The sequence below is a fragment of the Urocampus carinirostris genome, chromosome 1, assembly GCF_059441175.1.
Source record: "Urocampus carinirostris isolate Australia breed hairy pipefish chromosome 1, RoL_Ucar_1.0, whole genome shotgun sequence".
In the NCBI taxonomy this organism is placed as follows: domain Eukaryota; kingdom Metazoa; phylum Chordata; class Actinopteri; order Syngnathiformes; family Syngnathidae; genus Urocampus; species Urocampus carinirostris.
Genome location: NC_142349.1, coordinates 73,372,507 through 73,399,815, shown reverse-complemented (window position 1 = coordinate 73,399,815; position 27,309 = coordinate 73,372,507). Strand labels below are relative to the sequence as shown.

The 27,309-nt window shown below is 41.2% G+C and overlaps 1 protein-coding gene across 1 annotated transcript in view; it reads left to right on the top strand.

The window, feature by feature from the left end:
- The first annotated feature begins 6,458 nt into the window (after nucleotides 1–6,458).
- The window catches only part of slc39a6 (solute carrier family 39 member 6), a 45,219-nt gene continuing 24,368 nt past the window's right edge, over nucleotides 6,459–27,309 (top strand). The window contains exons 1-4 of the mRNA XM_088350502.1: nucleotides 6,459–6,689; nucleotides 13,984–14,179; nucleotides 15,963–16,245; nucleotides 18,033–18,174. Of these exons, the coding sequence (XP_088206628.1) occupies nucleotides 13,986–14,179; nucleotides 15,963–16,245; nucleotides 18,033–18,174 (619 nt within the window). The 5' untranslated portion in view covers nucleotides 6,459–6,689; nucleotides 13,984–13,985. The remainder of the gene's footprint in view (nucleotides 6,690–13,983; nucleotides 14,180–15,962; nucleotides 16,246–18,032; nucleotides 18,175–27,309) is intronic.

Here is a 27,309-nt window from a genome sequence, read left to right as displayed (position 1 = left end):
GGGTGATATTACATTTGTCTAGGTTCAGGGTAATGTTTGTAAACAAATGACGACAGTGAGCTGGACCAATAATCAACATTTCAGTTTTTTCTGGGTTAAGGCGTAAAAAATTATTTGACATCCATCTTTGAATCTCAGTAAGGCAATCCTCCAGATTTCTAAAACTTAAATGTCCAGTTTTTTCCAGTGGCACATACAGTTGAGTGTCATCTGCATAGCAATGGAAACTAATATTATACTTGCGGATAATGTCACCAAGCGGGATCATATAAATACTAAAAAGAAGGGGGCCAAGTACAGAGCCTTGAGGAACACCACAAGGGACATTAGATTGTTTAGAGGTCATATTGCCATAGTTAACACATTGCATCCTGTCTGACAGGTAGGACCTAAACCACGAGAGTACAGTTCCTGAGATACCAATGCGTTCTAGACGAATCAATAATATGTTGTGGTCGACCGTATCAAAAGCAGCGCTGAGATCCAGCAGCAGTAACATTGATGAGGCACCAGAATCTATTGTTAAAAGGAGATCATTGGTTACTTTTGCAAGGGCTGTCTCAGTAGAATGATTTGCTCTAAATGCTGACTGGACAGTTTCAAAAAGGTTATTTTCTGACATGAAGTCATTTAGCTGCTGTGCAACGACCTTTTCAAGTAATTTCGCAAGAAATGGCAGATTTGACACTGGCCTATAATTACCTAGGCTTTCTGGGTCAAGGTTAGGTCGCTTAAGCGTGGGTTTAATGACGGCAGACTTGAAGGCTACAGGAACAATACCCGAGGATAGCGATATATTAATAATATTTAAAACTGATGGTCCTAAGATCTCAAACAGATTCTTCACCAGTGAAGCTGGAAACGGATCAAGCAGGCACGTAGTTTGTTTGGCCCTACTGACCATCTGTGTTAGATTATCAAGGGACAATTCATTGAAACTGGAGAATGTTTCTAAACAACCGCTGACACAGTCCATACCTAGCACCTCCACATCTTTGATATAGGAGGAGGAAACAGAGCGTTCTTTTAAAATTTCATTCCTGATTAGTTGAATCTTTTTATTAAAAAATTCCATAATGTCATTAGCAGAATGAGTGCAACCATTTGGGTTAAGTTGTTGTCTGGTAAGTTTCGCCACTGTGTCAAATAAAAATTTTGGATTATTCTTATGTTCAACAATAATCTTAGAGAAATACGAAGCTTTAGCTGAGGCAAGAGCTACTTTATATTTCAGCAAACTGTCACACCAGGCCAGTCGAAAAACCTCCAGCTTAGTAGTGCGCCATTTTCGTTCAATTTTTCTGCAACTTTGTTTGAGTAACCTAGTTTCTTCAGTAAACCAAGGTGTATTCTTCTTGGGTCGGAATTTATACTTTAGGGGCGCCACAGAATCAAGAACATTTACCAAAGCAGTATTGAAGTTGTTTGTAAGTGAGTCAACAGACCCAGTGTACGAAGGGAAGGCTGCAGTTACCGTAGGTAATAATTCTTTTAAGGCTAACACCGTTTTAGGGCGGATATTGCGACTGCTAAAGCCTATATTTTCCTTATCACAGTAAACATTAAACAGCACCTCACATTTAACAAAATAGTGATCAGAGATGGCATTAGGATACGGTAACACTGTAACATTTGAGGCTACTACGCCACGGGTCAGGACAAGATCTAGAGTGTTCCCATCTTTATGAGTTGGCACATCAACTATTTGATTGAAACCAAATGTATCCATCAGTGACTTAAATGCAATTGCAAGTGAATTTGATGGGGAGTTTATGTGAACATTAAAATCACCAATAATTACAACATTATCCGCATACGTAACTAAGTCTGTTAACAAATCAGAAAATTCTTCCAAAAAATTTGAGTATGGTCCAGGTGGGCGATACACAACAACTACATAAATTGGTGTTGACATTAAGGACCTCATAACAAGTGCTTCAAACGTTTTAAAACTAGTAGGGGTATTAGAAGTAAATTTCAACCTATTTTCCGATATAAGAGCAACACCTCCACCTTTTTTGCATGGTCGTGCCAAGTGCGCACTCACAAAGTTAGGGGGAGAAGCCTCATTTAACACTACAAACTCATTTGGTTTCAACTCATAACTGTTATTATTAATATTATTACTATTGTTGTTATTATCATTGATGTATTTAATAGGGAAGATGAAGGGGTAGGGAATATCAGCTTCTTACTACCCCTTTTCGAACATATTATGTAAGATTATTTTGTTGTTTTTGTTCTGTTTTTATTTTAATTTTCTAAATAAAGTTTTCATTCATTTTTATTCAATGTAATTTAATAATTTAATTTGTTGCATTAAACTGCACCGACGACTCTAGATAGATAGATAGATAGATACTTGATTCATCCCCGTAGGGAAATTCACACTTCCAGCAGTCTACCCTGTTAACAGATGAACATAATGCCCTAGGGGTGCTTGTAGCGGAGTGGATGACATCACGCTAGTCCAAAAGTTCGACATCCCTGCGGCAGATGGAAATCTTCTTTGTGTCCAGGGATACACCACCTCGTGTTAGCAAGTCCACCTCCTCTCCGATTCCCCCCGGCTTTCGTGTCTCTGTATAGCGGCGCTGAAGCCGAATAGCTCCGGGTAGCTCCGGGTGGCTACACGTTAGCGTCCGGAATGCTAAACGTGAGCCACGTTTCCGCAAAACACAGCAACTGCGCTCCCTGTGCGCTTCCATGTTTTCCACCCGCACTCGATGATCTTATTTGGTCGTGAGTTTGCATTTACCATGATTACGGATGGTACCGAAGACTTATAACGCCGCTAGCCGCTTCGCTAGCTCCGGCTCTCCTTCCACGATAGGCCCCTTCATCACGCCGGCACGAGAATTCTTCAGGGTAAGGAGTTGAAATTCCTTGAATACACGCATTTTTTGTGCGCTAAAACCCATGTCCATAGGATAGAAGTAATCCATAGTGTAGTTGTCAAAACGGGAAGAAAAAACACCGAAGATAGGAGCAGACAATAAAACAATTGGGCTGTTGCTGGAAAAGGCAGCCGCTCGTGGCAATTTCCTCCTAGTCTTATTTTCTTGTTTGGCCATTAAAAGCTAAATTTCTCAAAACCGGTACTAAAATGTATTTTATGTAAGAGTACACATTCTTAAAATGTCATGTGATGTCAAGGTAGGCATCGGAGCTTGTTTTTTTCTAAGGGCCCTCATTTTTTCCCCTCGTCTGCTTTTTTAGAATAAAAGAGTACACATTTGACGTCATGCTGCTGCTGATGTCTTTAATGTATCAACAAATTTTGTTTTAAGCGTACACGTTCTTGGAGCCTCATATCCCATCAATGTGAGTGATTGGGACTCAAATTTCTCCCCTCTCATTTGCTTTTCTTTATTAACGAAAAGTGTGTAGTCACTGCCTCCTAGTGGTAAAAAAAATCATTAAAGAACCAATACTGATATAAAATAATCAGCTAAAATGATGGTTTATTATTCCTAACAGCAGATCTAAGTGTACCCAATAGGAGACGGCCCCCATCTGAGTTGCCCAGGATCATTTATACATTTCAACAAACAAAGCAAAGACATCCTACTATTCCCCTATTGGCTATGTGTCATCTGCTGCTTTCTCTTATTGGTCTTCTCCTCGTATGATGGCGTGTCGGCACCCCGACGTCTGCCCTTCTGCGTCTGGCCTTCCCTTCAGCACTCACAGGAATTCTCTTATCAGAAATACGTCTGATGCATTCCACACAGCCTGAGCTCGAGAGGTAGAGCGCTCGTCTTGGGATCAAGAGATCGCAGGTTCAATGCTCCTCCGGGTTATATGTCAAAGTGTTCTTGGGCAAGACACTGAATCCCTAATGCCCCCAATAAGCAGCTCGGCACCTTGCATGGCTGCGTGGCCGCTATTGGTGTGTGAGTGTGTGTGTGAATGGATAAGTGCGAAGCACATTGTAAAGCGCTTTGGGAAGTCTGCATTGACTTAAAAAGTGCTATATAAATGCAGACCATTTACCATTTACATTGAATTAAAGCACAGTCAGTGAATATCTTTATTGCATTAAACTGAATACTGTTGTGGAAAATAGACTTGCATTTGTAGAATAGAGTTGCATACATTTAGAAATGTAGAAAGACTTGCTTACATTGCTTACAGTAGTGAGGGAATGTTGACATCATTCGAGAAGATCCTTGGCAAGACAGTGGAGTTTCCCTAAAAGGGCATGAGACCTGCAAGGCCCCTCTTCAAGGACTCTCTGAGCAAACTGAGGCGAACAACATGTCCTAATAAGGGTACGACAGCATCTTCCCTGTTTGTACTGAGGACTAGGGCTGCCTTTTGGGTTGTACTCAAACTCTCAAACTGAAGCTATAAAAGCGTTGTTATGTCTGGAGTTCTCTGAATTTCTTTGGGATGACGAAATAAAAGGCTCCCCCTCATGGCAGGGCAGGCTTTGGTGTACTTTATTAAATCACGAAAGAAGACTTAAAAGATTATCGAACCTACATTTTCTCCTACAATACATGTAGTCAATCGTATAAAATCCTTTACATATGACACATTTTCTTACCTTGTTTTATTGTACTCTTTATTGTACATATTCTCTTATTCCTGTTTAAGCGTGCACTTGTAGTGGAGCTCAAATTTTTTATACTCATAAAATGACAATAACCTGTCAAACTCCAAGACTCCATGCCCTTGCAAAATGTTGTGTTTTCCCTTACCAAATACAAAATAATCTTACACCATATTTTTTTTCAAACGTGTTTATTGATGTCGTTTAACATGTTATATTCTACATGTGTTTCGTTATATCTTACATATTGTTAATGAACATTTTGTTGCGAGATACCGAGTTGCTCGACATGAATGAGGTTTATTATCAAAAAAGTTTCAAAATGAAGTCGCTTGGACGTTCACTGTAGCAGGAAAAAATACATGCAAATAGAATTACAGGGTAAGTAGAATAATACATTTTCTTATTCAAATTATGAATTCATTTTCTGCAGTCAATTGAGCAAGTGAGCCGTTTGAGGGCCGGCTCTCTCTAATGAGTTGAGCCGCAAAAGCCGCTTCTCTAAAAAGAGACGGACTTCCTTTCACGACACAACTACCACGGAATGATGCATGATGGAAAATCCCCAGGCGGCAGACGCATGCGCACAGTAGCTTCAAACCGCTGGCTTCGTCTGCAACGGAAAAAACGATACTGAGATAGAGGCTACCGCGGCCAACTGGTTTGACTTGATTGATAAATAGATAGATAGATACTTTATTCATCCCCGTCGGGAAATTCACACTTCCAGCAGTCTACCCCGTTGTTTATTTACAGATTAACATGATGCCCTAGGGGTGCTTGTAGCGGAGTGGATGACGTCACGCTAGTCCAAAAGTTCGACATCCCTGCGGCAGATGGAAATCTTTTCTTTGTGAAAATCCAGGGATACACCACCTCGTGTTAGCAAGTCCGCCTCCTCTCCGATTCCCCCCGGCTTTCATGTCTCTGTATAGCAGCGTTGAAGCCGGATAGCTCCGGGTGGCTACACGTTAGCGTCCGGAATGCTAAACGTGAGCCACGTTTCCGCGCTCCCTGCGCGCTTCGATGTTTTCCACCAGCACTCGATGATCTTATTTCGTAGTGAGTTCGCATTTACCATGATTACGGATGGTACCGAAGACTTATAAGGCCGCTAGCCGCTTCGCTAGCTCCGGCTCTTCTTCCACGATAGGCCCCTTCATCACGCCGGCACGAGAATTCTTCAGGGCAAGGAGTTGATTCCTTGAATAAACGCATTTTCGTGCGCTAAAACCCATGTCCATAGGATAGAAGTAATCCATAGTGTAGTTGTCAAAACGGGAAGAAAAAAACACCGAAGATAGGAGCAGACGATAAAACAATAGGGCAGCTGCTGGAAAAGGCAGCCGCTCGTGGCAGCGCCGCTTTGATTGATTTGCCGATTGGTGATAGTCGGTGTATACCGAATGGCAGACATGGGACCAAGTCACACATGTGCAAGTCTCAAGTAAGTCTCAAGTCTTCACCTTCAAGTCCCAAGTAAGTCCCAAGTATTTTTTTCTTGGGCAAGTCAAGTCACAAGTCAAGTCCCGAGTCTTAGATTGCCAAGTCCAAGTCAAGTCACAAGTCATAAAAACAGCGACTCGAGTCGACTCGAGTCCAAGTCACTAAGTCTCAAGTCCCCATGTCTGCCGAATGGTAGCCATCATTGACAAATTTGCCTTTTTCCTTATGTCGTACACGTCTTAAAATGCATAATAAACGTATTTTGTACGGCAAAAACGTACAGTCTGATAGGTATGTTATAGAATGACAATAAAGGCATAAATCCAATTCAACATTAGGGTTTTTCTTGGCCTACTGTGTCTTCGTGTTAGGAAAACATCACGTTTGGTCAATAAAGACGAAAGAGAAGTCAAGATAACTGAACAAGTTTGAGCAAATAAAATAAGAAGACCAACCTTCCCTTTATCGAACGGCAAGATCAAAAGCCAAGTTCAGTTTGGATTGACGTGCCCGACACCCAATCACAACCGAGACTCGCTTCTTCTTCGTCCCGCCCCTCCGCCGCTTCCCGTTGCCTCTCAAATTGGACTGGTCTGTAAAAATCCCGCAGTCTCCGAAGACACCGACGAACCCGCCCAGAACCTCTTCCGGACAGAGACGAAAGAGAACAACGAACAAAGAAAAGGTAGAAGATTTCTATTCACGACTGTTTTTGTTCGACGTTTGGAACCGGCGCTTCTGTTGTGGTCTTGATGGCGGTCGGAGGCGTCGTTTCCGGGTTGACCGCCTATTCTGCACACGGCACCTGGCTGGATGTTTTGGTGCCGAGCGCACAATAGTAACGTGCTGCTGTTTATAAACGGCGGCTGCACTTGAGCGTCCGAGTGCTTCTATTTTCGGGTACCGGTCCTGGTCCAAATTTGTCCGCCGTGGAGCACGGAGGCCCGACCGGCCTCTGTCGCCGACTCCCCTTCCTTGTTCTGTCCGCCGGCCCGGTCCTCGTGGTCGGTGGGAATGAGCGCTCGTTCTCCGCTAGCTTGATGCTACAGCCGGCTAGCTAGGCTAGCCTCGATCACCAGTTAAAATGTAGAATTTGATGTCCGGTTTATTTTTACTTATCTAAATAATTTATTCCTTATGTGGTGACGTTTTTATTGTTCTTTGCAATCGGAATTTGTATGTATTTTGCTGTATGACTTTTGGGGATTTTGTGTTTTATCATCTATCCATTATCCGCACGGCTTATTCTCAGGAGGGTCGCAGGGGTGCTGGAGCCCATCCCAGTTATCTTTGGGCAGTGGGCAGGGGACACCCTGAACTGGTTGCCAGCCAGTCCCAGGGCACACAGGGAAAGACAATTCGCTCGCTCATTCACACCTAGGGACATTTTGGACCGGCCAATTCACCTGAAATGCATGTTTTTAGAATGTGGGAGGAAACCGGAGTACCCGGAGGAAACCCAGGCAAGCACGGGGAGAACATGCAAACTCCATACAGGCAGTTCGATCTCTCATGACCTCAGAACTGTGCTGCACACGCGCTAACCACTGTACCGCCGTGCTGCTTTCCCCATCGTCAGAATTTGTATCGTCATTGGTGTATTTTCTAAAATAATAAATAAATCTGAGTTGCCATAGATAACAATGTACATTTTAAACGACACTTGAGGATAAACATGCTATAAAGGCTTAAAACAGTCTATTAAGTTGAAAAAATGTCATGATTAATACGCAAAAATATAGTGGTGATAATAGTGCAATTGCATTTAGGAGCATCAAAAATTTCAAAATAAGTCAATCGATAAAAGAGATATGTATTCCTTTTTTCTTAAAGTACACGATACATATTTACATTTGAGTTTTGTGCACTCGTGTATGGTGCCAATGGCCTTGCAGAAGAAACTGAAAATGTGGCTGTCTTCGGAATCTGTGCTGTAATTTTCAATATGATGTGATGGGCTTTATCCATCCTTCCATTATCTGCACCGCTTATCCTCAGTAGGGTTGCGGGGGTGCTGGAGCCCATCCCAGCTATCTTCTGGCAGTGGGAAGGGGACACAGGGACAGACAATTCGCTCGCTCATTCACACCTAGCGACAATTTGGACCAGCCGATTGACCTGACATACATGTTTTTGGAATGTGGGAGGATACCCACGCAAGCATGGGGAGAACATGCAAACTCTGCACAGGAGGTTCCATCTCATGACCTCAGAACTATGCCGTACACGCGCTAACCACTGTGCGGCCCCTTAATGGCCTTTAGTGTTTTTCAATTTCTGGAAAAACTGCAAAATCTGCCCAAGCTTGAATGCTAAAATCCAATTTGTGCTGGGGAAAAGGAGTTTTGCTACATCGATGAGAATGTAAAAGTGTCATAAGGCACAAGAGGGCCAGTTTCCCTCCTCTAACACGGATGCACGCCTGTACAAATTCACCCTTTAAATCAAATCGGCTGTTTTGGAGGATGGAGACACGGAAAACATGACAAAAGCATGCCCCAAATAAGCAGGTCGGCGCCTTGCATGGCCGCTATTGGTGTGTGTGTGTGAATGGGTAAGTGTGGAGCACATTGTAAAGTGCTTTGGGAGGTCTCCGTTGACTGGAAAAGCGCTATAGAAATGCAGACCATTTAGCATCTTGATTATCCTCACAACGTTTGGAGGCTGACTCCCTATTGGTGTGTGAGTGTGTGTGAATGGGTAAGTGTGAAGCACATTGTAAAGCGCTTTGGGATGTTTTCCTTGACTTGAAATGCGCTATCGAAATGCAGACCGTTTACCATTTAGCATCTTGATTATCCTCAAAATGTTTGGAGGCTGACTCCCTATTGGTGTGTGAGTGTGTGTGTGAATGGGTAAGTGTGAAGCACATTGTAAAGCGCTTTGGGAGGTCTCCATTGACTTGAAAAGCGCTATAGAAATGCAGACCATTTAGCATCTTGATTATCCTCACAACGTTTGGAGGCTGACTCCCTATTGGTGTGTGAGTGTGTGTGAATGGGTAAGTGTGAAGCACATTGTAAAGCGCTTTGGGAGGTCTCCATTGACTTGAAAAGCGCTATAGAAATGCAGACCATTAAGCATCTTGATTATCCTCAAAACGTTTGGAGGCTGACTCCCTATTGGTGTGTGTGTGTGTGTGAATGGGTAAGTGTGAAGCACATTGTAAAGCGCTTTGGGAGGCCTTCATTGACTTGAAAAGCGACATGTAAAAAATGTACCATTTTCCACCCAGCACCAAATGTCTTTCGAAATGCAGAAAGCGTCTGATGGCACTCTAAGAAAAGACGGTTTTGAAAGGAAAGTTTCCGTTCTCCAGCACAGCCGCAGCTCCTTAAAATCGATCCTCTGTATCGAGTCTGTTGTGCTGGAGGAGGCAGACACAGAAAACAAGCAGCAATTTCCCACCCGGCACCAAGCTTTGTGGCCAGTGTTCCCTCTAAGCTGTGCGCAATTGCGCACTGCTCGCACATTCTCAGCGCACAAGAAAATCTAGCTAGCGCACAAAAATCAGGGCTCATAATTACTCATTAAGAAGCGACTTAAGTCAAAGTTACAGTGCATGAAGGTCAAAATACACTGGTTCCCCCGACGTTGTGTCCTGAATGCGGTAATTTGAAGTTGAGTCGAAGTAGAACGAAGTTGAGTAAAGTTGGTAGAGTGTGTCGAGAACCGGCTTCTTCGGCCCGGCTCGCTCAAAGGAACCGGCTCTTTCGGGTCCTCAACGGCTCTTCAGGTTGTTTTTGCTTCTTTAATCCCAACATGACCAAATATGATGTAAAATGATGCACAAAATGACTTAAAGGGAGGGGGGAATAGAACAAAAAAGAAAAAAAATACCAAAATGAAAAAGTAGTGAAAAGCTTGAGAAAAAAAGAAAAGGAAGAGAAAAAAGAAGGAAAAATTTAGAAAAAAAGCCAGAAAGAACAAAAAGAAAAAAGTAACAGCTCGGAAAAAATAAACACAATGAGATTTTTTTTTAAAGGAATAAAAAAAAGTAGAAAAAAGAAGAAAAAGTTTGTGTTGCATTCAAATAATTTCCAATAATATGAAGTGAATCTTGTTGCCAACATTGTACTTCCACTCAAAAATGTGATTAAGTACAGTTCTGTATCTTACAACCGACTCAATAAGCCCCCGAAAATATTAATATTATGCGACAAAATATATCAGGAAATAAAAAGAAATGGATATCTTGTGAAAGAATTGTAAGAACAAACGACGTTCGAAGGCCGTACAACCTTTACAATCATACATGAGTCAATTCATTCAAAAGAGAAAAATAATTTTGCATTGCCGGAAACTCCGCAAAATGTAACTTGATGTCAAGTTTTGGACACGTTTGACAATGATTTAGTTGCCACACTTGGGATTATGGTTGCTCACTGTTGTTTCAAGCGTTGCTCACCGACTTTGTGTGAACGCTCAGACCCGTAAGGAAAATTACAGGGAACATTGGTTGTGGTTTTCTGTATAATTGAGTTGGACACCCCTGGTTTAAAGTTTGGACTTTGCTGGGTAGGAGAAACATCTGATTAAAAAAAGAGTGTGTATATATATGTTTTTTGGGTTGTATTATTTAACCACAAGGGTAGTAGGGGCACCATTTTTTGGGCAAGTACATCGTTTCCAGGCCACCAAAATGGAGTTTTTTTCATTTGTTTCCTTTCCAAGCTTCCCAGGTTATCAGGTATGGTTCCAGATCACCTAAATTATTTTATGGTAACACGAGTATGATGGGAAGCGGACCACCTGCCGATTGTCTTTGCTTTCGGAAAGTAACAGATACTCGACCTCTATACCCAGCACCCTTAAAACCCAGACCCCCCTTCGTTGCCACTACTGAGCAAGGGGGGCTGCAAAAACTATGAAATGAAGACCTCAGATACGCTTTTCACACGCCGCAAACTCCGAAAGGACAAAAAAAGGAGGGAAATGTAAATTGGGACGAAGCCAATTTTGCAAATCCTCTATGATCAAAAACTCTCAGAGGTCTTAAGACATTCTTGGGAAGCGTCATGTGATGTCGCCCTGGGAATCAGGACTCGTTTCTTCTCAGCCTTTTTATCCCCCCCCCCTCATCTGATTCTTTTCAGGAGCACACATTTAACACATTGTACTGAATGTGAAAATTGGACATCGGTTGTGGAGTACCACAGGGTTCTATCCCGGGTCCAAAGTTATTTCATTTATATATTAACGATATTTGTAATGTTTCAAAACGATTCAAATTTGTAATATTTGCAGACGACACTAATATTTTCTATTCAAATGATAATGCATTGTATTTATGATATTGTTCTCTAGTTCTGCCATACTTATTGTGCAGAAGTCTGGGGCAATCATTCCAAAAGTTGACTCCAGCCCCTTTTTCTCCTCCAAAAACGTGCAATTAGAACCATACACAGGGTAGGATATCGAGATCATACTCGTATTTTATTCCTGCAGTCCAAATGATTAAAATTGCATATTTAATAAAAAATTTCACTGCTATTTCTGGTCAACAAAACATAGTGCCAGAAAACATCCAAAAATGATTCATTCAGAAAGAAGGAAATTATAACTTAAGGGGCTGTGGTCAATTCATAATCCCAAAGGTGAGAACCACCAGGAAAAGTATGTGTGTGTCTGTGTGCGGAGTCAAACTTTGAAAAAATTTACAAGATGAGATCAAACAATGTCCAACTATTCATGCGTTCAAAATTAAACACATAAGAACATTCCTGGCGGAATACAGAGATGAAGAAAATGGGGTATGAGTGGTACGAGAGATTGGGAACTATGGTTAACTTTGTTGTTATTATTGCTATTGTTATATCATAACTGTTATTACTAATATTATTGCTATTGTTGTTATTATCTCCAAAAATGATTCATTTGAAAAGAGGGAAATTATAACAAGGGGCTGTCGTCAATTCATAATCCCAAAGGTGAGAACCACCAGGAAAAGTCTGTGTGTGTCTGTGTGCGGAGTCAAACTTTGGAACAATTTACAAGACCAGATCAAACGATGTCCAACGATTCACGTGTTCAAATTTAAATACAAAAAACATTACTGGCGGAATACAGAGGTGAAGAAAATGGGGTGATACGAGAGATTGGGAATAGTGCGTCTAGAACTATGGTTAACTTTGTTGTTATTGTTGCTATTGTTATATCATAACTGTTATTATTAATATTATTACTATTGTTGTTATTATCATTGGTGTATTTAATAGGGAAGATGAAGGGATAGGGAATATCAGCATCTGCTTCTTACTACCCCTTTTCCAACATATTATGTAGCATTATTTTGTTGTTGAGTTATTGTTTTTCTCCTGTTTTTATTTCAATGTTCGAAATAAAGTTTTCATTCATTTTTATTCAATGTGATTTAATCATTTAATTTGTTGCATTATACTGCACCGACTACTCTACTGCCATCATCAATTTCCTCCTAGTCTTATTTTCTTGTTTGGCCATTAAAATAATAATAATAATAATAATAATTTCCTTTGTATTGTCATTCTTTGTAACAATGTACACAGAACGAAATGTCGATACACCTGACCCGTTGTAGCGAGCCGATGCAGCCGCAGCCAACAGAGGGCGCCGCCATTTTTACCAATGTTATAAGTCTTAGGTATGACTCGGCCGAGGCGCGAACCAAAAGCTAAGGAGTACACATTCAGAGTCATGTGATGTCAAGGTAGGCATCGGAGCTTGTTTTTTCTAAGGGCCCTCATTTTTTCCCCTCGTCTGCTTTTTTAGAATAAAAGAGTACACATTTGACGTCATGCTGCTGCTGATGTCTTTAATGTATCAACAAATTTTGTTTTAAGCGTACACGTTCTTGGAGCCTCATATCCCATCAATGTGAGTGATTGGGACTCAAATTTCTCCCCTCTCATTTGCTTTTCTTTATTAACGAAAAGTGTGTAGTCACTGCCTCCTAGTGGTAAAAAAAAAATCATTAAAGAACCAATACTGATATAAAATAATCAGCTAAAATGATGGTGTCTTTTTAAATCCTCCTTAAGACTTTTGCGTTTATTTTACATAACATTAGCCTCTCCTGTAGGGAACTGATGTCACGGTTGCCATGGCGCCCAATTGGCCCCGCCCGTGTGGCGCCAGCTGCAGCTTGTTGACAGGTCAACTCCCTGTCAGTATTTAAACTCTGTCCTGTCAGTCCCCTTTTGTCGGTCCATCTGCGAATCTGTTTTTACACAGCAAGCCCTTTTTTGCCTATCATGTTTTTTGCTCCTGTGTGTCTCCCGCTACGATCAGTTTTGATCATGACCACGTCTGCTCTTCCGTCCCGAATTACGACCTGTTTTGATCTCGACCACGTCTGTTCTTCCGTCCCGAATAACGATCCGTTTTTGATCTTGACCACGTCTACTCTCCTCTCCTGGCTTTCGACTTGTTTCCAATCCCGACCATGTTTTTGCTCTCCTATCCCGTCTACTGACCTGTTTTTTCTGTTCTCGACACCGCTACCGCTCGCCACGGAGGTGCCACTTTCGCGTTTAGAGCGACCTGCTCCCCGCGACCAGCGATCACCGAATAGTGTGTGCAATCCTTTCCCTTCTTCCCAATAAAACTGTGAGAGACGTTACGCAAGTGGGTCCTGTCTCTGTTCTGGTCCTGACACCTGACATAATTGTCCTTCAGCTTGCTGCCACGAGAACCCGGAAACCCGAAATCCTGGCAAAAAAATGGTGCGCTTTGGTCGCCTTGAGTCTCTGTAGTTTGTATTCCTCTTTGTGCTTTGTAGCAATTTGTTTCAGTCGCACGACAGAACAGCGACATCTAGTGGTCAAATAACACACACTGTCCCTACAGGAGTACAAATTTAAGGTTTGATTCTTCCCTGGGGCTACTGCCACCCTGACTAAGAGCACAAAACTGGAAAAATTGTACATCTTGGGACTCTTTTGGGAATTTTATCGCCGCTAAATGTTATTGCATTCAAACCTTCCCCATTTTTCCGACAGAGATGTTGAGGAGGCGGGCCATCCCGGTTCTGGGGCTGGCGGCCATCTTGGTCACCACGATGGCGACAGCGGCAACAACAACAACGCTAGCAGGCGCCGCTAAACCAGAATGCGCGGGACGAACCGCCTCGGCGGTGGCGGACGAGCCATTGGCCGAGAGGACCAGGAAGGCGCACCTGGAGGCACTCTTCGACAGGTATGAAATGAAAATAAAGACCCACCGGGCTGGCTGGCCGTGATTTTATAATATTTGGTATATTTACGGCTGGGTTCGTTGTTGTTTGCGATGGTTTTTGTCTCCCGGTTATCATGGCTGCCTACTGCATGCTTTTGATGGATGCGTTGTTGCACTATTGAGTTATCTGATGAGAGATTTCTTATCTGACCTGTGTGGAACAAAGGAACTTGCCGTTTTTGTCTTTTAAACATGTCAGCAAGAGTTAAATATGATTATTATTATTTTTTTTGTCAAACAAAAATTCTGCAAATACTAACAGTTTAAAAAGGGATTACAAAAGACCATTTTTTTTTTCAACTAAGCACAGAACGTGGAGTGTTCCTCCCCAGAATCATGCAGATATCTTCCAATATATTCCACGCGTCATCTATCTCAAGAAATTGATTTTTAGAGTAGCCCATTTAACCTCAGCTGTGACGTTACCGGATGACGACAAGAACTCAAAACAATGGCGTGTCCCGTTGAGAACCAAACGGCGATTGTAGTAATCAGCGAATGCATAGCGCTTGGAGTAATTTAAACTTCGCCTACCATGTGAACGTGTGTTTGTTTGGTCTAGGTTGGCCCCGTTAGCAGTCAGCTACCTGGCTAGCCTGCCCTGCTCCTTTTTTTCCCTCCAGGTTGGGTTTATGTTTGTCTCTGTGTTAGTTTTTTGTTGTTGTTGGCTCACAGTTATCTTGGCTGCTTACTGCATATTTTCGGTTAGCCAGCTTCCCATATATTTCTTCCCATCTGTCCCGGTTCATCCTCTATAGAATCCGGCTAGCCTGCCGTGATCCTTCGGTATATTTACCGCTGGGTTCCTTGTTGTTTGCCATGGTTTTTGTCTCCCGGTGATCATGGCTGCATACTGCACACTTTTGACCGATTCGTTGTTGCAGCGATTAGTTATCCGTGACCACCCGGGCGTAAGATTTCTTATCTGACCTGTGTGGAACAAAGAAACAGGCCAGTCAAATTGGTGAGAGGCCCCCACCACCAGGAGTACAGAGCAGTAAGCAGACACCCGTGACACTGCAATGTAGTTCTTTTTGATTAGGCCAAGAGGCCAAAAGAGATCTCTGAAGCTAAACTAGCAGATTAGGACCAAATACTGTCCCGTATGTCACCAAAAAGGTTCTGACAAAGTCCCAGCTGAACAATGCAACTAGAGAACTGTTGGCCAGCGCCCAGTCGAGAGCATGGAGAACCTCCCGAAAGGTCAAGAAACTCACTACAATCGCCGAACTATGAAGAAGGCTGGAAGAAGAATGGACCAAAATCACTCTAGAGCAGTGTGAGAGACTAGTGGTATCCTGTGGTACCAGATGTTCTGGAATCATTCGCAGCAGAGGCCTGCACACTAATTGCTGACTGTTGTAACCTTCCGAATGTATTTTCCATACCAAAGTCATTGTTGCTATCTTATTTTGATGTGTGCGTTTCCTAAAAAAATGTTTTTTTTTGTGAAATGTCTTTTTTGTTAAAAAACATTTTTATCAGAATGGCTACTGTAAACAAAACAACAGTAAGAAGTGCACAGTGCTGGTTTCCAAGTGCCTTATTCAACATAACATTGGCGACAAGGGTGGAGCTTTTCGCGCTCGCCCCTTTCTCCATTCCCCGCCCCTCTTTTGAAACCTTTATTGAAGCCGTCTGGCTATCCGACGCTAGCCATGCGAAAAGGCGGGCAATGCTAATCCATAGCCTGTGCAGTCGGGGCCATCCGTATGACTCACTTGAAGTAAATATTTGTTTCTAGATACGGTGAGAACGGTAGCATCTCTCTATCGGGGCTAAGGCGTCTCCTGCAGAGTGTGGGATTGGACCAGGTCAGGAGCGTGACAGTGCAACATGTCCACCATCACCATGACGAACCCCACCAAGACCCCAAACAGAGGACCAGAAGGGGTGCCGACCACCACCACACGCATGAAGACCATCACCACGAAGACCACGACCATCACCACGACGACCACGACCATCGCCACGGTGACCACAACCACGACCATCACCACAATGACCATGAGTCTCAGCGCCTGGAGGTGAGTGTAGCGAACATGGGTGGGAAATAAATGATTATAACAATTTATAGACCAATTCAAACCTCGTCTCGCCTTTTTGGAGCACCACATAGGTTTGAAGATCATGATGTCAGGAAAACGTTATTCCAGTTATTCTGAAGGGTGGCCTCACACACTTTAGGTGAATTATTTTTAGTGTTTTTGACAGTTCAATATACTTTAATCACGACACACACTCTTCGATTTATGGACTTTTCTTTTACTAATCATCTACTGAAGAAGTTTGAGAACACAAAACAATTTTAAGAAAATAAAACAGAGACAACTAGAAGTTGAGAACTTAAACTGTCACAATTTGGATAGACAACAACGTTGGCTTGATTATTACGTTATTGTATTTGGATAGAATTCCCCCTATTATGTCATACCAATACCTAGCAACAACGAGAGGTTCTGTGAAGTTCTGTTTCGATGAAGATGACAGCCTAGTCTTTAGGTCCTCTGCTGTAGAGGGATGAAGAATCCTTGTAGGCTTGAGAACCGGTTGGGACGAGGAGCGCACAGTGTTGAAGTGTTGACTGCTGGTGTCCTGAGGCTTCTCTGTGGTTGTTGGCTTTGTCCCACCGGTTTGGCCCCTAGCTTGATCAAGCTTGGCTGCTGACATGAGATGTTCTACAATGTTCTGTCCTCGGCTGTAGAGTGATGAACAATCCTGGTAGGCCTAAGAACCAGTTGGGACGAGGACCACAGGATGCAGAGTGTTGAAGCAAAGGTTGACTGCTGGTGGCCTGGGGCTTCTCTAAAGTCGCTGGCCTTGTCCCACCAGTTTGGATGCTAGCCTGATCAAGCCTGGCTGCTGACTTGGCAAAGTTCTCTGGCTGCTTGTTGAGCTGAGACTTGGTCAGGACCGGCCAGGGTTTTGGTCCAGTTCTTCTTTTTAGGATATGCCCGCTTGTCCTCTTGCTGGCCAAAATTCAGACTGCCTTTGCGAGGTGAGACGTGTACCAACTCTGGGTTCCGGTTTCCTGGGAGGGGTGAACCCCCTGTTGTGGAGTTGTCACAGCAACCTTTGATGCACAAATACAAGCTAACTGAGACTGGGGGGTTGCTGGTTCGAGCCTTGGCCGGGTCATACCTAAGACTTGGTACCCGTTGCCTCCCTGGCATTAGGGGTTGAAATCGAGGGGTTTGGTGACCTAATGACTCCCAACACATTGGTTGGGTTGAGCGAGGGGGCTGGGAATCCCCTCCTCTCTATCAATCTCCCAGAAAGAGTCAAAAATGTTAACGTGTTCTTGACTCTAGCCACTTCAGGGATTTGGCCCTGGTATATGTGTATATGTTTGTGTGTGTATATATATTTCTTCCACAAAAACTAAAACTAGCGTAGCCACGTTTAGTATTCAATGCTAGCAAGTGTTGTGGACAAGGCTGCTAATGCTAGCGTGACGGATAATGCTAGTGTTTTTTTTTTCTTTTCAATAAACCTTTTCTTTCCAAAAAATGATTGGCCTTTAATGGTAAATGCTCTGCATTTTCTATAGGGCTTTTCAATTCAATGAAGACCTCCCAAAGCGCTTTACAATGTGCTTCACACTTACCCATTCACACACACACTTACACACCAATAGGGAGTCAGCCATGCAAGGCGTAACCTGCTTATTGGGGGCATTAGGGATTCAGTGTCTTGCCCAAGGACACTTCGACATATAACATGGAGGAGCTGGGAATCGAACCTGCGATCTCTCGATCCCAAGACGAGCGCTTGACCTCCTAATTAATGACCTTTTTAATTGTTTTGTGCGCAGTGCGAAAACGCGTCCAGCATCCTTTTGTCGCACGGGATGATCAACGAGGGCGGCGTGAGCCCGGGCGACCTGGCTTTCCTCTGCCCGGCGTTGCTGCACCAGATCGACTCGGGCGTCTGCATCCGACACCAGGACCAGGACGGTAAGCATGCAAGTGGAAATCACAATGACAATTTCCTTTAAAAAAAAAAAAATCACATTCCCTAGAAACAAAAGAAATATATATATTTTTGTTGTGGACGGAGAGCTTCACTGCAAAAAGTCCAATGAGGAAACAGCAAAAATATAGTAAAACAACAAATGATTTCCATTTTAGGTCAAAATATTATAAACCATTTACTTATCATTCCTCACTTTTCATATCACAGTACAGAAAAGAAGAAACCAAACAATCCTTGACTGTAACAAATGAGTTGCTTAATAATGAGTGCTGCTTCGCTGCAAAAAGTTAGAAAACTCAGGAAAAATGTTAATACCGTATTTTCCGCACTATAAGGCGCACCGGGTTATAGGGCGCACCCCCAAAAAATAGTTTTGGGTCAATGCTCAAATGCATCGTTCCAAATATCATTCGGAAGGTTAAAGTCTTGGGATTCAAGAAATGCCAACCATTCCTTAGTTTCTATTTTCTTTTTCGCTCGCAGCTTTACTGTGCATATGACAATAAACACTTGGAATTGAGTTTAATTTAAAAATAGACACTCCATTCCATCCATTATCTGCACCGCTTATCACAGAAACATCGAGTTCAGTCTCAAACAAGATACAGAGAAAATATATAGCCGGAGTAGCTCACCGAAGTCGTTGTGTTCAATAATAATGTGCAACCATGGTCCTCTTATATCCGTGAGTGTAATAAATCCAGGAGAGTCAAATATTTACAAATACAGTACAGAATAGTAAAATACTGTTTTCTCTATGCCGTCAACCCAACTTGCTATTCACATTCATCTTTTTCGGCCAATTGCAGGCTTTGTTTTGCGCCTTTAGCCTATGCGAACCTGTAAATGATAAAAAGGATCCGCCCCCTTTACCTCCGAATAACTAGCCAATAGTGATCGATTCAACTGATGATTGACACATCTTTTTTATCCAATTACAGGCTTTGTTTTGCGCCTTTAGCCTATGCGAGCCTGTAAATGATAAAAAGGATCCGCCCCCTTTACCTCCGAATAACTTTAGCCAATAGCGATCGATTCAAATGATGATGACACATTGGTTAGCCAATGAAACACCGGTAAATAAATCCCAGCATACTACTTTGCGTTCAGGGGAAAATCGAGTCGGCGGCTGCTGCATTAGTTGCAAGACTTTGCGACTTAATATTGATCCATATATAAGGCGCACTGTATTATAAGGCGCATGGTCAGCTTTTGAAAAAAATAAAGGCTTTTAGGTGCGCCTTATAGTGCGGAAAATACGGTAATCAAAATAGTTATTTCCCCCCAATCTAATTGTCTTCTGTTAGTAGATTGTTTTTAAAAAGCAATATAGTTAAATAAGGAAAGTAAAACAATACTTTTAACATTTGCAGATGCCATTTTGGGGGCAATTTTAAATGTAATGGTCATTATAGAATATGTCAATCTGGAAATTTCTTTGCCCTGGTTTCATATCAGGAGATGTTGTAATGATGGTCTGTGTAGCCCTTTGATATGTTTTTTTGATTTAAGGACTATACAAAGAAACATGACTTGACGTGATTATATTCTATCTATCTATCTATCTATCTACTCTGGTCATATCCCTCGAAAGGCGTGACCGACAGCAAGACAAACACATACACAATAAAAAAAGGGAAAAAGTAGCAAAAACACACAAGTTTTGGGGGGACCATGGCCAACCCAATTGCCCAAACACAGTTGGGCACCTCTGCACCTAATTCGGTCATTCTTTTGTCCCTCCAGATGAAACGGGACACAAGAAATGGGCCATGTTACTTGGGTCAGGGTGACACAACACACTCTTCTGTTCAACAGCTTTCGCTGGTTTACCCCTGCCGCATCATACGGGTGCCCCGCCCATCCCTTAGAACACGTCTAAACATCCCACAATCCTTTCACAACGCCTCTCCACTCATTCTTACAACAAGAGCTCTAGCTTCCACTAGATTTCGACCTCTTTCCTGCAGTGCACTCATAACACCATCCATCCACGTCAATGTCGGCCTTCTTCTTGGTCTCCTTCCATTTACTCCTTCTCTGTAGATCCTCTTCAACATTCCCTCCTCATCCATCCTCTCTGTGTCCAAACCAACCCAATACTCTCTTATCCACACGCTTGCTCAGTTCCACGACGACTCCAGTTCTGTCTCTGTTAGGTTTAAGTCCCCAACATTTATGATAAAACGCTCTGAAATAAAAGACAAAGAGAATCTGATCAGTTTTAGATATCTTGCAAGGAGAGGATCGAAGATTGTATACCGCCAATCTCCCAAATCACTCTGAAGAAATCTTCGATCCCTCTCCTCTTTTTATTAAGGTTCGCCCTATCGTACATAAGTCTCAACTTTCTGAAGGGAGGGGTTCTATCTAACTAGTTGAGACCGCCGTCTAACTGTTGCCACGCAGAGTTAATTAATCTTCTTTCGCACGCCTTGCTTTCCGCCCGATGATCACAGCTGGTTTCTGTTCTGGACACCTCCTTTCTTCTTTCAAGGCTTTCGGTGAAAAACAACTTGAGTTATTGCATGCACAGATTATTCCAGGTCAAGTTGCACCCTTTGGTATGTAGGATAAAGAGACAGACAAAGAGAGTCGCCTTCACTCCCCGCCTTCACTCCCCGCAGCCGCTTTCTTTCCTGCTCGTCGACCGTTCGGCTTTTGGTTGACTCTGCGGCGTCGAATCGTCTCTTCGCTCGTTTGAGTGTGCTTCGTCAAGAGCGAGTCGCCATAACGCCAAAAGCGTGTCGCCACAACGTTAAAGATCGGCCATTGTTGACGCTGGCAAACATGGCGGCGCTACTTGTATAGCGACCAACAGTCGGGGAAACTAAGTCCGGCGAAAATAACAACTTGAGACTCAGAGGGCGATTGGGTGATGCGACCAGCGGACGGTGCCGTAAGAGGAACGTGAAATTTTCAAGATGCCGAGCAGAGATAAAGAACTCGAGGAAATTAAAAAGTCACTCGGCTTTTTAATGGATAAAATGGATATCGTCACCAGACAACAAGACACAATTTTGTTTTGAGTTTAATGGCTGAAATCAAAGACCTAAAAAAACGAAAACATGGAGAAAGACAAGAGGATTATTGCGCTAAAAGGACGTATAGCAGATCTGGAACAGTACACCAGGATCAATGACATTATTATCACCGGTCTGGACATCAAACCTCGGACCTATGCCAAGGCTGTGGCAAATACAAATATTGCAACAGATGCAGATGAGGATTCAGCTGAGCAACAGGTCATTGCTTTTATGAGTAAAAAAGGCATATCCATCAATGCTGAGGACATAGAAGCATGCCACCCATTAACAAGAGGTGACAACCGACCCAAGGCGACCATCGTAAGGTTTGTTAACAGAAAACGGAAACATGAAATCCTTAAGCAAGGAAAAAAACTAAAAGGGACTAATGTTTATTTAAATGAACACTTAAACAAAAAAACTCTGACATTGCAAGACAGGCTCGATTTTTGAGAAAAACGAACAAAATACAAGGAACATGGACTTCAAACTGCAGAATATACATAAAGTTAAACGGCACTCCGGAACAAGCAAAAATATTATGGGTTCGAGAAATGCAGGAGCTGGACAGATTTGCCTGAAGTGTAACAATGGCATCCTGGACTGACAATATGGACACCCTTATTACAGATCACAATAAAAAAATCCATCATAAAATATTAGGCCATGATTTACCGGAACTGAGCATTGTTAATCACACTGACTCCAATAATTCAAGATTAGATGACTTCGATCCTGACCACAAATTCATATCAGCTAGCTCAGACAATTGCAAATATTATACTGGAAATGAATACAATACCTTTGTTAAATCTGAAGACAAATTCTCAATAATACACTTTAACAGTAGAAGTATGTACACACATTTTGATGACATCACTGAGTACTTACAACAATTTGAGAACCCGTTTAGTGTTATTGCAGTTTCTGAAACGTGGTTCAGTGAGGGAAGGGGTGTAAATTTTGAATTAAATAATTATAATCTGAACTATGTAAATAGAACTAACAAAATAGGAGGTGGAGTAGCTATATATGTGCACAAAAGATTAAAATCGAAAATATTACAAAACATGTCATTTGTCATTGACGATTTACTTGAATGTATTACAATAGAAATTATAAATGAAAAAAGGAAAAATATCATAGTCAGTTGTGTGTATAGAACACCGGGCTCAAATCTGGAAACCTTCACAAACTGGGCTGAAAAAACATATTCAACAATAAGCGCCAAAACACTATTCATTTGTGGAGATTTCAACATCGATCTAATGAATCCAAACAACCATAAAAACATTGATGACTATATTAATATGATGTACAGTATGAGTTTGTACCCAACTATATTAAGGCCTAGTAGACTCACTTCACACAGTGCAACACTCATTGACAATATATTTACAAATAATATGGAATTTACAAATGTCAGCGGGTTACTGGTTTGTGATATTTCTGATCACCTACCAGTATTTACAGTATATGATGAAAAGGTTACTAGACAAGAATCAATTAAGGATTATGTTTACAAACGAGTTAGAACTGAAGCGACTATTATATCACTGTATGATGACTTAGTTAAACAAAACTGGAATGCTATATATGGTACAGATGATGTGGATGGTGCGTTTGACATATTTTTGGAAATATTCACCAACAAGTACAACAAAAATTGCCCAATGAGACAAATTAATATTAAGAATAAATCTGTAAATCATCCATGGATAACTAAGGGTTTACATAATGCTTGTAAGAAAAAAAACTACTTATATAGAAAATTTATTAAACTAAGAACTAAGGAAGCCGAAACCCGGTATAAAACGTATAAAAACAAATTGACAGGAATATTAAGAGCAAGCAAGAAATTATACTATACCAATTTATTACATCATAACAAAAGTAATATCAAAGGTATTTGGGATATATTAAATAGTATAATAAAAGGAAAGAATGTAAGCAATGCATATCCAAACTATTTTATTGATAAGAACAGTGAAAATTATAATTTAAATCAAGTTGTGGAGAATTTCAATAGTTATTTTGTAAATGTTGGACCAGAGCTCGCTGCAAATATCCCAGAGTGCAGTGGTAAACAATTTGAGTCACTAATAAAAATGAACTCCAAGACCATGTTTTTATCCGGGGTTACGGAATCAGAAATCTTAGACGTGGTTAACAACTGTAAAAACAAAACGTCTATGGATTGTTTTGACATCGATATGGTACTAATTAAGCAAATTATAAACAGCATTGTGAAACCATTGACCTACATCTGTAATCTATCATTTCTAACAGGCACATTTCCAAATCAAATGAAAATAGCAAAAGTTATACCAATATACAAAAATGGGAACAAGCACATTTTTACAAACTATAGACCGGTATCTCTGCTTCCTCAGTTCTCTAAAATATTAGAGAGACTTTACAATAATAGACTGGAACAATTTGTAGATAAACATAAATTGATTAATGAAAGTCAATATGGTTTTAGAGCAAACAGATCAGCAACAATGGCAATTATTGATGCAGTAGAAGAAATCACCCACAGTATAGAAAAGAAGAGCTACGCAGTCGGGGTATTTATTGACTTAAAAAAAGCATTTGATACCATTAATCATAATATACTATTAAAAAAACTGGAAAGATATGGCATCAGGGGAGTGGCTTTGAAATGGATTCAAAGTTATTTGACGGGGAGGAAGCAATATGTAAAAATGGGAGAGTTTTCATCTGAATATTTGGACATCTGTTGTGGAGTACCACAGGGTTCTATCCTGGGACCAAAGCTATTTAATTTATATATTAACGATATTTTTAATGTTTCAAAACTATTGAAAATAGTAGTATTTGCAGATGACACTAACATTTTCTATTCAAATGATAACTATATGGATTTGGTAACCTGTATTAATCGTGAACTAATTAACCTAAAAGTATGGATGGATATAAATAAATTATCTTTAAATTTAAATAAAACCAAAGTAATATTCTTTGGTAATCGTAAGGCAAATCAAAATTTAGAAGTAAAAATGGATGGTGTCACAATAGACATTGTATCAGAAATTAAGTTTTTAGGGGTCATAATAGACAATAAACTAAGTTGGAAAACACACATCAGACACATACAAAGGTATCTAAAAGCATTTCAATAATTAATAAAACCAAAGTTCTTTTACATTATAATGCATTGTATTTATTATATTGTTCTCTCGTTCTGCCATATTTAACATATGGTGCAGAAGTCTGGGGAAATAATTACAAAAGTTCACTACAGCCCCTTTTTATCCTTCAAAAACGTGCAATAAGAACCATACACAGGGTAGGATATCGGGATCATACCAATATTTTATTCATGCAGTCCAATTTATTGAAACTGGATGATTTAATAAAATGTTTCACTTCACAACTGTTATTTAAAGTCAACAAAAACATAGTGCCAGAAAACATACAAAGATTATTCACTCGGAAAGAGGGAAATTATAACTTGAGGGGCTGTGGTGAATTCAAAATCCCAAAGGTGAGAACCACCAGGAGAAGTATGTGTGTGTCTGTGTGTGGAGTCAGACTTTGGAATAATTTGCAAAATGAAATCAAACAATGTCCAAATATCCATGTGTTCAAATTTAAATACAAAAAAGCATTACTGGCGAAATACAGAGATGAAGAAAATGGGATATGAGGGAGACTGGAAATACTGCACTTCAAACCATGGCTAACTTGTTGTTATTGTGCTATTATCACATCAGAACTGTTATAAATATTGTGTTTATTTTTATTGATATTATCACTGGTGCCGCAGTGACATTATGCGCATTATGACGTTGAGGGATGGGTATTGCGAAGATTAGTGTATAAAATATGTGATTATTGTAACTTATAATTATTGATATCTGACCTATGTAATAAGTATATCCATGAGATTTTGTTGTATTGTACACAAGAGGAGCTATCTATAAAATGTATTTAATAGGGAAGATAAAGGGGTAGGAAAAATAAGCATCTGCTTCTGACCACCCCTTTTCGAACATTTTGTGGGACATTATTTCGTTGTTGACTCATTGTTTTTGTCCTGTTTTTATTTTTATGTTCGAAATAAAATTTTCATTCATTCAAGACTGTACAAAAAACAACTCATGGCCTTGAAGAACAGCTTACGGCTGAAAACTCTACAAAAAGGGCTGAGAACACTTATAACATATTAATGTCAACTGTAGGATAAATATATGTATATAATTCCAACAGTCTCTCACATTTTCATTTCTCAATCTATCCAATCTTGTCACTCCTCACATACTCCTCAAACACTTCATCTCAAAAACATTTCATTTCCTTCTTACACCAGCTCAGTAGCCTAGATGGTAAGGCGCCCGCTTTGAGACTGGGAGGTCGGTGGTTCGCGCCCCGGCCGAGTCATTCCTAAGACTTAAAAAGTGGTCGGCGGCGCCCTCTGTTGGCTGCGGCTGCATCGGCTCGCTACAACGGGTCAGGTGCAATCGACATTTCGTTCTGTGTACATAGTTACACAGAATGACAATACAAGGAAATTATTATTATTATTATTATTATTAAATCTGCGTTCAGGTTCCAAGTCTCTGCACCATACAACACAGTTGGCACAATCACACTCTCATCCAGTCCCCTCTTAACATCCATACTCATACTCTAGTTGCTCATCACTATCTTCAGAGCAAGCCAAACCTTGCTTCCTCGCACTCCACTCCACCAACTGCAGCCACATTGCAACCCAAGTACCTAAAGCTTTCATCTTCTTCCAGCACCCGTCCATGCAACCTTATTGCTAACGCCAAGCCCACTGATTATATGAAATGGTAAAATCATTAAAGGCTTGATTAAAAAAGAGGAAAATGACAATCTTGTCAAGATTTTCTGTATAATGTATATATATATGCAGTGTTCTGGTTTGCCCGCGTCCCTGCATCCTGGACGCATCATTTTTGCTGGGGACGCATCGTCTCAAATCAACGTGCGTCCCCTGGACGCAACTTTTTTGACACCAAATTGTCATTATTACCCGATTACTTTTTTTTTTTTAAACAAATATTTACCGCACTCCAAACTTTTCGTCAGGCAGATCCGGCAAATGTTGTTTTGGTCTCGCGGTTCGAGTTTTCGTCTGCACGCCGATCTCCAGTTGCGTGGTGAAAAGTCCGTCTCTTTTTAGAGAGCCGGCTTTTTCGGCTGAACTCATTCAAGAGAGCCGGCTCTCCAACGGCTCACTTGCTTTAATGCATTAAATTATGAATGATGATGTTGTATAAAGAAGTTAAGAAAAAAAGGAAGTATAAAAGGAGAAAATAGATAGATAGATAGATAGATAGATACTTTATTCATCCCCGAAGGGAAATGAAAGAGTGAGAGACGTGGTCAGGATCAAAACAGGTCGTAGCCGGAGACAAACGGGACAGGCGGGAGTCAGGGTTGAAAAAAAGGCTTGCCTTATATACACAGAGGTCTGCAGACGGACTGACAAAAGGAGACAAATAGAAGTTGATTTGAATAGGGACAGGGAGCCAATCAGAACCCGTGGCGGTTGGACCCAAATGAGCGGGCACAGCTGAGTCACATCGGTAATCATGACTACTTTAGCATTGGCGGAAGCCAAAATGTAACGCGATTTGATGTCATAAATTGATAAATTAAAGTGAATTCATAATTTGATGATTAAAACTGAATGAATATATAGATTTTCATTATATATTTGTCACCGATTTACAATTTCAACCTGGATAAGACTCAAGGTGATCAGTCACGCAGTAGAACACGGGAATAGAGCAGCAGCGAGAGAGTTCAACATTAATGAATCGAACACGAGAGTGGCTCGAGCCGGCAGAATTAAGAGTCCCCCTAGGAACTCGCTAACTGAACAATGGTTCCATGGGTGAATTATGTAAAACCCACTACAACGTTTTACATTTTACAGTTATTATGTTATTGCTTAACTGTTATTGTTTTGCACTTGTTGTTTTTGCACATTACGAGTGTCACTATATTGCGATTGCACTAACGTTTAATTTACCATAACAGACGTTTTTTTGTGTGTTGACTAAATGGAGGAAAAGTAAAATGTTATGCCTT